The sequence below is a fragment of the Rhopalosiphum padi genome, unplaced genomic scaffold (assembly GCF_020882245.1).
Source record: "Rhopalosiphum padi isolate XX-2018 unplaced genomic scaffold, ASM2088224v1 scaffold1, whole genome shotgun sequence".
Taxonomy (NCBI): Eukaryota; Metazoa; Arthropoda; class Insecta; order Hemiptera; family Aphididae; genus Rhopalosiphum; species Rhopalosiphum padi.
The window spans coordinates 12,237,154-12,251,634 of NW_026869996.1; the positions used below are offsets into that span (position 1 = coordinate 12,237,154).

A 14,481-nucleotide genomic window follows, 5' to 3' on the forward strand; every position below is an offset into this window, starting at 1 on the left:
AAGATATCATAAAGAGATAATTTATTTTAAACGTAGAAATACCTACATAATATTACAAATAAATATAAATCGATTTAATCTATATCAGGTGTAGATATTTCAGCAGTGTCTGTGTTATCGGGATCGGAGTTCTGTGATCGGATCTGTGGTAACAACGACGAAATTAGGAGTCTACATGAATCGTGAATAATATACGTCTATTAATTATTGAATAATATATTGGAATATTATATGGAATTCATAACGAGTAAACGTGGTAAAAAAATGATTGTGATTGATGGGTTCAAATTTAATTTTTCGTACAAATCTATTAGTAAGTCAATTTTTCAAAGTTAATTTTTGGGGGTCAATGAGAACCACCTCCTCGTGATAGCCCCTGGGTAACTCTAAATGGTTCTCAAACTATAATTTAGACAGGTTAGGTAGAAATAGATTTGGCGGAAATGAAAATCAAACCTTTTTCGTTTTGGCGGAAACGAAAATCGAGTTTTTTGGCGGAAACGACGACCACCCATACGGTTTTGCGATCACGAACGGGTAAAATTATATGGGTTTCTCATAAGAAACTGGGTAAAATTGGCGAGTAGTGTGGGTAAGACACTGTTGCTGTGTTAAGTGGGTTTCAGGTAAAAAATGTGAAGGTAGACAAGATAAACACAATAAACTATGTTTATTTTCTTAGCAGTAATTTAAAAATTATTAATATGTACCTATTTAGGTTGAAAATCGACATACATTTGAGTTATTTGTATAGAAAAAGTAATGAATATAAGAAAAAGAAATAATAAACAAATTTATTTACTATCAATTGCCGCAAACTTGAATATAGATCGTAATAACAGTAAAATAATATAATATTGGGAAAACGTGTCAGATACAAAAACACTGAAGTTTTTTTCCACACAGACAACACATAAAAAAATATTGATAAAGCAGTTAAATGTTTAATAATAAAATTGATGACGCGTGCATATATTTTTGAACAAAACGGAAATTAGAATTTTGTAATAGGAGACAAAATGGTACTTTTAGAACTGATACTATTTGTTTTTTTTTGTCTGTAGTGAAGATGTATGTTTTTCCATTGTATCTATGCTTATTTGATGTCTACCACTGTGACTGGGCAATATGCCACACATGACTCACCGACATCAGTTGTTTTTTGATTAATTAATGCAAATGAGTGTGTTAATAATAATTAAATAAATATCAACGGCGATGGTTCGGAAACGGTCCATACAAATTTATTGTGAATACAATAATTACCTTCTTTTTAACATGCACGTACTCCACGAACCAAATTATATTACCATCTAATTTTATAATGTAATTGTATAAAATCTGTTATTTAATTACTGCAGGGTTGAACATTAACTAAAAAGTAATACATTTAACATTTATTTTTATTTTTCTAACATTAAAAGTAAATATAACGACAATTAAATAGGTAAGTACATCTTAAAGCAAGACGTAACAGAATCATATGATGTATAGTTCAATACCTGTATAATGTCTTCATCGATTAAGAATATCACATATAATTCGGCACAATAGAAGGTTTACAAATGGAAGTGGGCGAATACATACATCTCAGTACCTAGGCTTATTCATTGCATGTGTTATTCAATGGAAAGTATTATAAAAAATAGTAGTGAGACTAGTTATAACAGAAACATGTAAAGAAATAAGTTATGATTTCTAGATGAGTAATTGATATCTAAAATGAATACCAACGACATATTGTTATAATATAAAGTTATTAGATTAACAGAAAGAGAAAGAGACAGACTACAAGCTTAGTTAAAATAAATTCTTAAATATGATATTTTTTAACATTTGAATTTTATTATTGGTACAAAAATAAAAATAAACATACATTATGTATATGTAATATTAAATGTTGATATTTTTTAATATAAATTATATACGTAAAGTAAAAATAAAGATTTGGCATATTATATAAGTTATATTTAAAGAGATTATTAATTAAGAAAATATTAAATGTTAACGAATATATTAATACATTTTTATCTTTTAATATGATACAAAGAAGACATTTACTTAAACGATAAATTAGAATAGTCAAATAAAGCTAATTGAGGCACAACATTAGCATATCCCCATATAGTGTTTAAACATTAAATAATACGTTATATCTTATAAATACCATTAAAATATTTAAAATTATCACGCAATTCTATAATCGGTTACATCGATTAGTATAAATGTTACAAGTCTCTCAAAGTCATAACTCAAAAGTAATTAGGTATCACAAGAGTTGAGTTTTGACTTAAGTAAAAGTAGAATTTCACAAAAATATTACCATAATGTCCTTAGCTATATAATATATTACTTTGAAGTATCTTCGTTTTTACTATTGATTACATTCAATTTTAACTGCTTTTGAAATCGGATATGTTGAAAAAATTTCTTATCAAATATTTTATTAGCTTGACTATTACATATTTGCCATATATTCGATACCGGTTATTACGACGGTGCCACTCTAGTTTCCGGTTTTTAATATTATTCGAACATAATGAATGACTGCGTGTTTTAACGTTTTTAAAAATATCTATACAACTATGTATATATCTGTATATTATTAACAATTTATACGTACAAATATAGTATAAATGCACTTTCTTCTCGATGCCAATTTTCTGTTTTTCATTATTTTATATATAACAATTATACGTAGGTATAAGATATGCATTTTGAAAACCTGATTAACGCCATGTCATGCACAAACAAATAGAAAAAAATTGGTTTGCGCCCAATACATTTAATAATATATGTATAGGAACATCAGTCCTTGTAGTAAATAGGTTAAAATATTTTGTTATATAGTAACGATAACGGTGCAGCAGAGACTTCAGCGGAAAAACGATATTATTTGGAAGTATTAATTAACGGTTGCGGAAATCGAATACGCGCAGTACATATAATATAAAATAATAATAACGGTTTGTTCGGGGACCACGTTATATACATATTACATATAATAATTTAATTCCGAGCACATATAAAAAAAATTATCGTGCCTAATAAACCGTATGATGTTTGTGCGATATAGGTGCAGAGTTAATGCATGTGCCTATATTGTGCCTATATATTATATACACAGGCCACGGGGTGGTTCTTTTACCGCAAACTATCGGGTAATATCACGAGTAAAGTAATTTTTGAATTACTATTTTTATGAAACGAAGATATGAGTACTATTTTACATTTTTCTACATATTATATTGGTTGATTTGAGATAAAAAGTAATCGCGATTACTCACAACCTGTATAATAAACTCCGCGATGGTGGAACAGTTTGAGTCATAATAACAACAAAAATAAAAATATAATAATAATAATATGCATTCGGCTGCAGCAAGTTGGTCGTCGGAGATTCCGGTCACGAGAGTTTATCGTTGAGGTGACTGACTATAACATGAAAAAGTACCTATATACTGCAATGCGCGTTGGGTAAATCGGCGGTGCATTGTCCAGCGCAGAAACCTTCCCATTGTGCCGATCGCGTATGGTGATGGACGACGATTATAATACGCATGTAGGTACGCATATTGTGTCCGTACGGGGGCCGTGGCGATCAACTCGTGTGATCGTATGTAACAATAATAATACATAATATACCTATAACGATGAAGCGTAGTAATAATAATGGTTTGTCGAATCATAACGGGTCTTTTCCATTATTATTTAACGAACTCTGCGACCGATGTCGACGGGCATGGCGAATTTTGCCGGACCGTACCCACGCGGACTCTAACGAAAAGAAAAAAACGGATCACTAAACGACGGTGTTACGACGAAAAAATAAAGATATTCTACGTTATAATTATAAAAATATAAAAAATACCGCAATCACGATGCATCCTATCATTAAGCAAAGGAACGGCGATAATATATATGTAGATATATATTAAAAGTTTTTTATTTCGAGAAGTGAAATTTTTTTTGTAGTTTAAGAAATATGCAAACAACGATGGGTATGGTTTTTTTAAACTTAAAATAAAAAAAACACTGTGCTATTTTACAGGTAAATATGCATAACCAACCGTCCGATTTATATCACGCAAAAAAACGATAAAAAAAAATATATATATATAAACATATACACAAGTCTTATTATAGGTTCAATTATAAATTATTACCCTTATTTCTAAATCATTATGTAAATGGAAAAATAAAAAACCGAACAAAAGCAAAAATCATCAATTATTTTAATAATCACGATAGTGACTATAATGATTATAATCTTCATAGACCCATAGTAATGTTTTTACTTGAAAATTTGTTAATTTGTAATAATTATACTACAAAGTATTTATGGTCAATAAAAATTGATAAACATTTTTATTATGAAACAATTATAAATAATGTATAACTATAGATTAGATACCTAGTACAAAATATAGCCTTCATTTGTAAATTACTAAATTCAGAAATTGCATAAAATAGGATAATGCAATAATTGATCCAGAAAAAACAAACATTAAATACGGTGCTATATCGGTATATTTCAGTTTAGTGTACCTATCGGTCACGGACAAATTGACATAAATAAACCTAGTATAGCTTTAAATTAACTAATTAGACCGAAATTGGACGTAGCACTTTTCTCTAAACTTTCCTGTTTTTAAAAACAGTCACCAAAACTCATCAAAATCATTTTTGTGTAATTTTAGGGTCTATAAGCTACAAAAATAAATAAATTCCCTTTGGTTGTATATTTGAAATTTTGAAAAAAAAAACTAAATCAAAATTATTATAATTTATTTAAAAAAAAAAAATACAGTTAATTTTTTTAAATTATATTTCTGTAACCAATGACAATACAAATAAGAAATTATTCGATCGTCATGAATCAAAACTAAAAAAAAGAAGCTACCTTTAAGGGTTTAAAAAAGTAGTTAAAACACCCCTGGCTCTCAAGGAATCTATCGATATAACTTTTAATTTTTATTAAATCGGTCCAGTATAGTTTCTGAGATAGATCATTTGATAATACAAACCATTTCATGAACAGATTAAAAACAATAAAAACTAATATCAACAAAATCATATGTCATTGTCTATATAATATTCTTACCTTTAAATTTGATAATAGGTAAATTTACTCTAATATTAAAGCTAACATTACAAAATGTATTCTGCTGAATGACAATTTGTTATGACTTATGATGTACGTTAGTAAGACAGGGACAACACATGCGGGTATGGTGTCCTCTTAATATCAAAATAATCATAAAAATACACAAATGGTATAAAAATTATTTGCAAAGATATAATATAAAAATTCGTATAGTTAGTGAAATACGCGTGTTTAAACCTAATAAGTAAATTAAATGTGTGGAAAAATAAGGTAATGACGATGACTGAATTTAAAAATTTTAATATATTTATATATAATAAAAATCTTGTAAAATATTAAAATAAATACCTACAATATGAACTAATATGTATAGTAAACCTTCCTTAGCGATAAGTTTATTTTTTAAATATGTATGTATTTGTACCCTGGAGTAGATGTAATAAGTGAATATGAAATAAAACAGCGGATTGCTTGACAAACGAAGCCACTAAAGTGGCGACACTACCTCTATATTGTTTTTATTTAATTTCTAACCGTTTAGGTTAGATTGTGTAATTTTGTGTGTTAGTTATTTGAAATTAATATTTTAAGCATAATTAGACATGCGTTTAAAGCTTTGGTTTTAATTTGATGTTATTAGGTAAGCCAATGATGGTGACTAAAAAGTATTTAATCAATTGGGAGGAGAAATTATAATATTATCCGAAAATATCTCAGCCCTCAGACCAAGAAACAACACGCAGGCGAATATGATGGTGTATGGTTATGGTATGGTCAATATGTTATGCAAGGACTTAAATTTATTTAGGTACTTTGAATCGCCATTTTTTTGTACTATAGACAGTCATGAGTTCAATGTTTATGGTAGCATATAAATGTTTTATGAATTTGTTTATAATAACCTCTTTAGTTATACAACAATAAATTATGATAATATATAATCCTATATATTATATTATATTATATTATATAATCCTTAATAATTATTTTATATTTATCAAAAAATATAACTATTTATGCAAAAACTAATTTAACAATAGTTTAGTAAATTTATTTGGGATACAGACCACATATTATGTAATACGTGTATTGTTAAAAATCATTATCATTAAGCACTTCCTATTAAAGTTGTTTATCATTATTTATGTAAAACGATTCGTGCGAAAAAAATTCGCAAATGATAATATTACAATCATTCATAAAAATAGTATAATATATAATATATTTGGTAATTATACTAAATATAGTTTAACACATTTTTTGTTTATTTTTTTATAAATATTGATGAGAAAATTTTAGTTTGGTCAAAAAATTTGAAAATATATATGTACAAAATTTATAAGTTATAACCAAATAACCTAAAAAAAATTTATTTTTTATTTATAAAAGATATTTAAAATTTGTATACACAGAATAATAGGTACAATAAAAAAATTAAAAAAAATAAGATAACATAGAATACTAGACATGGAAACATGATGGAAAAAAAGAGTCCATCGACACTATACCTACTTCCAATTACAATTTAGGGGGAAATATTTAAATATAACGATTTACTTTATTGACATAATAAGTTTAAATTTGGATGAAATGAGATGTTTAAACGAAAAATAATGATGTTAGTAATTTTTTATAATTAAAAAATATTATTCTTGATTACTTAAAACTTTTAACATGTATTATTATATATAAGTATATAACTACCTATATACAAATAATGAAATTTTCAAATGCAATTATGTTTTTGGCAAAAATTAATTCATTCTACCGTATTACCATGATAGAAAAATTGTTCACTATAATAGCAGTATAAATATACATAGTAGGTAATAGGTATATCGGCTGGCTATATTGTCTTCGCTCAAAATCGTTTTTTCTATGAAATGATTTATTATTGATTGTTCAAATTAAACATAACATTTAATAGTTACTTATTCAATGATTAGGTAAACACTACACCTACTGTACAGTAGGGCGATACCTACTTACCTCCTTTTTATACATGTATTTTAAATAATTATCGTGTATATCATCTAATAGACCTTATTTTTAATACGTATTATGTATAAAAAAAAAAGTATATTATATTTTCAATAATAGATAACAACGTTAAACTGTTAAATCAATTCCGTCACTAGAACAATATAATATACGCTTTAAATGTTTTTAACAATTTGTTTTGGTTCTTACCTTAAGATTATGAGCAATTTGTTTTATATAAAACATTTCCATGTCTTGTATAACATTTGGTTTTCCACTGGTTTGATTTCCGGTGGTCTCCAAATAAGCGGAATTTCGGCGTTTATCTTTCAGCGTTAGAGCGGCCAATGGCGGAAAACACGAATTCATGGCAGTAGTATGAAAAGGGGGATTCAAACACCGCAGCCGCAGCCGCAGCCGCAGCCGCCGCCGCCGCAGCCGCTACGTACGTGACGTAACGTACCCCCCTCACTCTCACCCTCACCCACAGCCGCCGCCGCCGCAGCCGCTACGTACGTGACGTAACGTACCCCCCTCACTCTCACCCTCACCCACAGCCGCCGCCGCCGCAGCCGCTACGTACGTGACGTAACGTACCCCCCTCACTCTCACCCTCACCCACAGCCGCCGCCGCCGCAGCCGCTACGTACGTGACGTAACGTACCCCCCTCACTCTCACCCTCACCCACAGCCGCCGCCGCCGCAGCCGCTACGTACGTGACGTAACGTACCCCCCTCACTCTCACCCTCACACACAGCCGCCGCCGTCAAACGATCGCGTACGTGTGCGACATACGTTTTCAGTTATCACATGTTATCAATAATTTATTTTTATCAGTTATCACACATTATTTTTTTTATCAGTTATCACACATTATTTTTATCAATTATCACACATTATTTTTATCAGTTAATAACTTATTTTTATCAGTTATCATATATTTAAAAATATAATATTATGGGTTAGAATCGAATCGTGAGGGTAACATTGTATATATATATTTAAGTACATGCTAAATAATATACATAATCATATGAATATTCTCACAACGTAAAGTTCCCTCTTATATACTTGGGGAAATAATATACAAAAATGTACATTAAGCCTTGATACATAGATACGATCTGCTTATTGTCCCCGACCGGCCACCCACTAATAATATTAAAATGCCTATTAGTGAATAACACACACACACACACACACACACACACACACACACACACACACACATTAATAACTGATATACTTTTGTGTCTAAAATTCCATATTCTCTCATGTCGTCAGGATGACGCCGACTCATAATGTATATCCTTAAACCATCACAGATCCATATTCAATTCATCGATAATCACACAATACCTTGCAAAAACTCTACCGTCGCCACCCCCTACGTTTGGCGTCGGGTTGACAATAAGATACACCTTATTTAATAAACTAAATGACTCTATAGAAATTCACACTAACTGCTCGTCTTTATATATATATATATTCTGAAAGAGGCAACAGTTCTTCAGTACGTTTTAAGCCGTTGTACACACATCGTCTTCGAGTATTTTTGAGTGTTTTTAAACGTTTATACTTTTTTTTTTTTGTTTTACCTTAAAAATTAACAACATGTTTAATTGTGATCAGTGCTCGTTGATGTTCACGCGTAAAGACAGTTTGCTCAGACACAAAATCATACACCGAGGAATTCGTTTTCCGTGCTCTGTATGCATCAGGACATTCAGTCTCATGTCAAGTCTTAAGAGGCATGAGAAAAATTCTCATGGTATGTATACTTATTTATTTTTTATTATTAATTTATATCTAATATTTTTTCCAAGGCATCGTTCCGGCTCATCGTCAGCCTGCACTGATTGTTGCTCAACCTACTCGACAGAGCGTTATACAGTTTGCGCCTAGCGTTGCTCCACAGGGAGACTTACAGATTGCCCCTCAAATTTTCGTCCCCGATATCCCGGCCGGTGGTTCGAACATGTTATCCGAGGACGAGATTTGCATGGCAGCTATGGACGCATTTGAAAATGAAAAAGTTCAAGACGATAATACAGGTTAGTTTTATTTTTAATATTATAGATGGGGTATAATTTTGAAAGATTCGTATAAATCATAAATTTTATTTATATGCTGGCGGGTTGCACCGGTTGTCAGACCGTTTGATAGATTTAATTTTAAACGATACATAAATGTTTTATACTATTATAGGAAAATTAGATTTATTAGGTTTTTTTAATTTTATTTTTTAGACTCGTATACAACTACGGGTGTAAACGGCAAACGAGTTTCCACCGCCAACACCACGTCGGTTGCTAGAGCAAAAAAAGCGCGCATGGATATGGTGAAATCACCCGGGTTAGTTGAAATTTTATCGTCAGCGGGTCGAAAAATCGTTTGGTATTTCGCCAAAAATTTGAATAATGTTAAAAATTATACCGACTTTCTACGTCCTCTTGCACCGGTTTTGTCAGACATGCTGAAAAATCATGTTTTGAGACACTCAATAAAATTTAGTTTGAAGCTGGAGGCTACGTATAACCGACCAAACGTACCTAATTCATCTGAAAATAGAGCGTTTCAAACATCAGCAGTTGAAGTTTTTTCGGGTAGTAATATTGCTGAGATTATTGAAAGGGCTTTTATAAAGTTATTGAGCGAAGAAGAAGCTTATACTAGCAGAGGAAGCGGGTTTACCCTGGAGTCCATAGATGGGCTATTGTTGGCCGTGTACAAATACACGCCGATGGGCGGGTCGTCATACATACCACTGCCTGCGTATATCGAAGGAAAACGGGGCACAATAAATCCTCAGAATGTAGACCAACAGTGTTTCAAGTGGGCTATATTAGCCAAGCATGTGACGGGGGAAAATAAATTTCGTATCGGTGAGAATTATAAACAACACGATGACAAATACAATTTCAATGGTATATCGTTCCCAACGCCATTATCCGACGTTCAGAAATTCGAATATAATAACCCGACTGTCTCTGTGAATGTGTATGGGTTAGACAAAAAGTTCCAGCCACCGCGTAAATATCCGACGTACGAGGTATACCCGCTACGTGTCGTTGATGAGGAGAAAGCCGACCACTTTGATCTGTTGTTGGTAGCAAATGAAAGCGGGTCGCATTACGTATATATTTCGAATTTGTCGCGACTCATACGATCTCAAAAGACTGGACATAAAGAGAGTGTCGTATTTTGCAAAAGATGTTTTACCAGCTTTGACAATCGAAGATATAAATATAAATTGAATGGGCGTGAGGCGTTAACTCAACATAAGCTTATATGCGGTACACATAAGTCAATATTACCGGTGATACCGAAAGAAGGCGAGTGTCTTGAGTTTGAAGCATGGAAGAAAACACAGAGACATCCCATAGTTATATATGCGGATTTCGAGACAATGTTGACGAAGACTGACGAAGACAAAGGAGACAACACCAAAATAATACAGAAGCACGAGGCGATGAGTTATGGACTCATTGTGAAGGCGAGCGACGACGTACCGTTAGAGTTGATGGAGGAGCATGAGATAACGACAGAACCAGTGATATACAGAGGAAGCGAGAGTAAGACGGACGTGGCGAAACATTTTATTGAAACAGTGACCGAGTTGGCGATAAAAATTGAAAAATTATTGAAGACCAATAAACCTATAGTTTTCACGGATGAACAACGGCAGTCACATAATGCATGTACAGCTTGTAATTTATGCAAAACAACCTTTACATACGATAACCATAAGGTTGCAGATCATTGTCATCTCTCTGGAAAATACCGACAAGCTCTATGTAATACCTGCAACCTCAAGCTTCAAGCACCAAAATTTGTCCCTATATTTTTCCACAATTTATCCAATTATGATGCGCACCTAATAGTAACAGAACTGGGTCACGACACGCAAGCTATTAACGTTATTCCTAATAGCGAGGAGAAATATATATCTTTCTCGAAATACGTATCAAATACATTCAGCATGCGTTTCATAGACACGTTTAGATTCATGGCATCAAGTTTATCTTCACTGTCCAAAAATCTTGTAACACCGGGACTGGAGAACTTTAGAGAAACCGCTAAACATTTTGTCGCCGGAGATATGCCGCTCGTGACTCGTAAAGGGGTGTACCCGTACGAGTACACAGATAGTTGGAGTAGGTTGGAGGAGACGAGGTTACCGAGGAAGCGAGATTTTTATAGTACGTTGACGGAGACTGACATAAAGGAGGAAGATTTCGAGCACGCGAAGTTGGTCTGGGACCACTTTGGTTGTACGACGCTCGGAGATTACAGTGATTTATACCTAAAAATCGACGTCTTACTGTTGGCGGACGTCTTTGAAAACTTTCGCGATGTATGTATGAGGGCATACAACTTGGACGCAGCCCATTACTTCACCGCCCCTGGACTTAGTTTCGACGCGATGCTGAAGTTTACCGGTCAAAAGCTCCAGTTATTACACGATTACGATATGCTCTTGATGTATGAGAATGGTCAGTATATTATTTATAAAATATGAATATAATAATAATATTGTTTTTTTTTTTTTTTTTTTTTTTTTTTTTTTTTTAGGTATCCGTGGTGGATTGGTGCAGGCCAGCATGCGGTATGCCAAGGCTAACAATGCTAAGACCCCGGGCTATGATGATACTAAGGAGAAATCATGGATTGTATATCAGGACTGTAAGTATATTTTTTTCAAAACTTATTAATTTTTCATACTTATTTAATTTTATAGGTAACAACTTGTATGGATGGGCAATGTCCCAGTACATGCCATACGGTGGGTTCAACTGGGTTGAACCTACATTAAACGGGTTGAATGATTTGGACGATACATCGCCCATAGGACGTATATATGAGGTGGATGTGTCGTACCCTAAAGAGCTGCATGATAAACACAACGACCTGCCTTTCCTACCTCAGAACAGTATCCCGCGAGGATCAAAGGTTAGGAAGTTGATGGCGACATTTGAGAAAAAGGAGAATTATGTTATACACTATAGAAACCTTCAGCAGGCAATTAAGAATGGTTTAATAGTTGAAAAAGTAAATATATATTTTATATGATTTTAATCAGATTTTTAACATTTTTTCTTATTTTTATAGGTACATAGAGTGATTCAATTTAACCAATCAGATTGGCTGGCTAAATATATCGAGCTAAACACAGAGATGCGGAAGAAGGCGAAGAACGAATTTGAGAAAAATTTTTTTAAATTAATGAATAACGCTGTATTTGGTATGTCGCTTTATTTATTATATATATACAAGCATTTTTACTGATATTATATGTTTTTCCAGGGAAGACTATGCAATCGAAAAGGAAGGAAATGAAAATGGAGTTGGTGTCGTGTGAGAGAAGATTACAAAAATTGATTAACAAAACAACATTTAAGCACTGTACAAATTATAACGAGAACCTAAACGCCGTCGCCCTGGAGAACAAAATTATTAAATTTGACAAACCTATCTATATAGGTAAATATATTTTTATTTTTTCTATTTTTATCATACATTTATTAATATATATATTTATAGGATTTGCGGTGCTGGACATAAGTAAGACGTTGATGTACGACTATCATTACAACGTTATGAAGAAACATTATAAAGATAAAATAAAGCTAATGTACACTGACACAGGTAAATATACTTAAACTAATCTCATGTATATAAAATATCATTTTTTTTTTTTTTTTTTTTTTTTTTTTATTTTCTAGATTCACTAGTGTATCATATCAATACCGATGATTTCTACAAAGACTTGGCGGATAATCCTAGCTTGTTGGACCGGATGGACACTGCTAACCTGCCCAGTGTCCATCCGTGTTATGTGGCAGATAGGAAGAAGAGTCCGGGATTCTTTTCCGATGAAGTCGATGGCAATGTAGTGTCAGAGTTTTGTGCGTTGAGGGCCAAGTCATACGCTTTCAATGTATATGCTGGACTAGAGGATGTGGTGAGAGAGCAGATCAAGGCGAAAGGTGTAAGACAGCATGTGGTTAAAAATCATATGACGTTGGAGGATCATGTTAAGTGTTTGTTTGGAGAAGCTGGCGTGGAGGCGTATAAGGAGAATGTATCTATTCGCTCATTCAAACACAAGTTGATGACGATAAAAACGAGAAAGCTAACTTACAACAGTTATGACGATAAGAGAGTGGTATTGGACGATAAAATCCATACCTTGGCTCACGGACACTATAGTTTAGGGTAAGTTTATAAATTTTTTTTTTTTTTTTTTTTTTTTCAAATTATTTTACTTATATTTATAATTTTATAGGGATGATGACGACGAACAGATTAATGATTGGCTAGATCATGAGATAGATGCTGGTGATCTTGAATCTAATGAATGAGATTACTTCTAAATAATTAAATACTATGTATATTTTTATTGTAAATACCATGTATATATTTTTTGTTATTGTAAATACCACTTGAATAATTTGTTATCTATAACCTTGAGCTGATAAATGTTATCACATATATTATGTTGTTATAAAAATAAAACAATGTTATAATATAATTATGTTTATTAAATGATAAAATAAAATATTTTGTATAGAATACAATTACATTTTTGTTTAAGAATTATTTACAAACCATTTTCTTATAGCAAATACTTTATAAAATGTACATTGTTTAGGATTAAATTCCATATGAAAAATACAACAAGGTAAAGTTTCGTCATCACATATTTGATCCAAACGAGGGCAGCCCAAGTCTTCAATGTTGATGAGTGCAACGTGTGGTATATACTCCATAAGAACTTGTTTTTTCTGTTCACCTTTGACGTAAATACATCTGAATTTTAATGAATTCAATATTTTTCCGAGTTCTTCATACTCGATATCACCGTATTCTATAGCTAGTTGATGGTAATTACGCTCCAGCCACTTGTTGGTTTTTTGACTCTTATTGTCCTGCATTGAGTTTGAATGTTTAAAAATCCAGTGCTGGGTCGCCCATGTTTCTGTGTCTACTATAGACATTTCTTTAATCATGTATTTATTGTTGACGCCAAGTACACATTGCATGTCCAAGATGGCTGAAGACATTATGGTTTGTCTTTATAATAAGTTTCAATAGTATTTAGACGACTCAGAATAGCTGGTATTATGTTTTTCAATCCTTCTATACTTTCTTTGATTGATTGTAATGATACTTCACCTCTTGTCATATGCTCAGTTATTTGTATACATGTCAATTGTATCGCTTCTACTTGTTCTTCTTGAATTTGTACAGATTTATGATTTTCTTCAAGTAAATGTTCGATTTTATCTAATTTAGACGAAAACGATTTGTTCGACTGTTCGAGATTTGAAATAATTTTATTTGTTTCACCAGACTGAGAACTACCAAACACGTTCATGTCTATAGCTCA

At 32.0% G+C, this 14,481-nt stretch overlaps 2 protein-coding genes across 3 annotated transcripts; both read left to right on the forward strand.

Annotated features, from left to right (window-relative positions):
* The first annotated feature begins 7,387 nt into the window (after positions 1-7,387).
* LOC132931221 (uncharacterized) lies at positions 7,388-11,387 on the forward strand. Its single transcript, XM_060997343.1, has 4 exons — positions 7,388-8,859; positions 8,915-9,142; positions 9,338-11,245; positions 11,317-11,387. The coding sequence occupies exons 1-4, from the start codon at positions 8,703-8,705 to the stop codon at positions 11,385-11,387; spliced, it is 2,364 nt and encodes a 787-aa protein (XP_060853326.1). The 5' UTR covers positions 7,388-8,702.
* A 2-nt stretch (positions 11,388-11,389) lies between these two features.
* LOC132931419 (uncharacterized) lies at positions 11,390-13,517 on the forward strand. Of its 2 annotated transcripts, XM_060997416.1 has the most exons (8): positions 11,390-11,584; positions 11,664-11,774; positions 11,830-12,140; positions 12,201-12,333; positions 12,396-12,572; positions 12,633-12,737; positions 12,815-13,307; positions 13,378-13,517. In XM_060997416.1, the coding sequence occupies exons 1-8, from the start codon at positions 11,452-11,454 to the stop codon at positions 13,451-13,453; spliced, it is 1,539 nt and encodes a 512-aa protein (XP_060853399.1). In that variant the 5' UTR covers positions 11,390-11,451; the 3' UTR covers positions 13,454-13,517. The 2 variants fall into 2 exon arrangements, with proteins under 2 accessions (XP_060853399.1, XP_060853398.1); XM_060997415.1 differs by having other exon boundaries at positions 12,396-12,737.
* Positions 13,518-14,481: the final 964 nt, after the last annotated feature.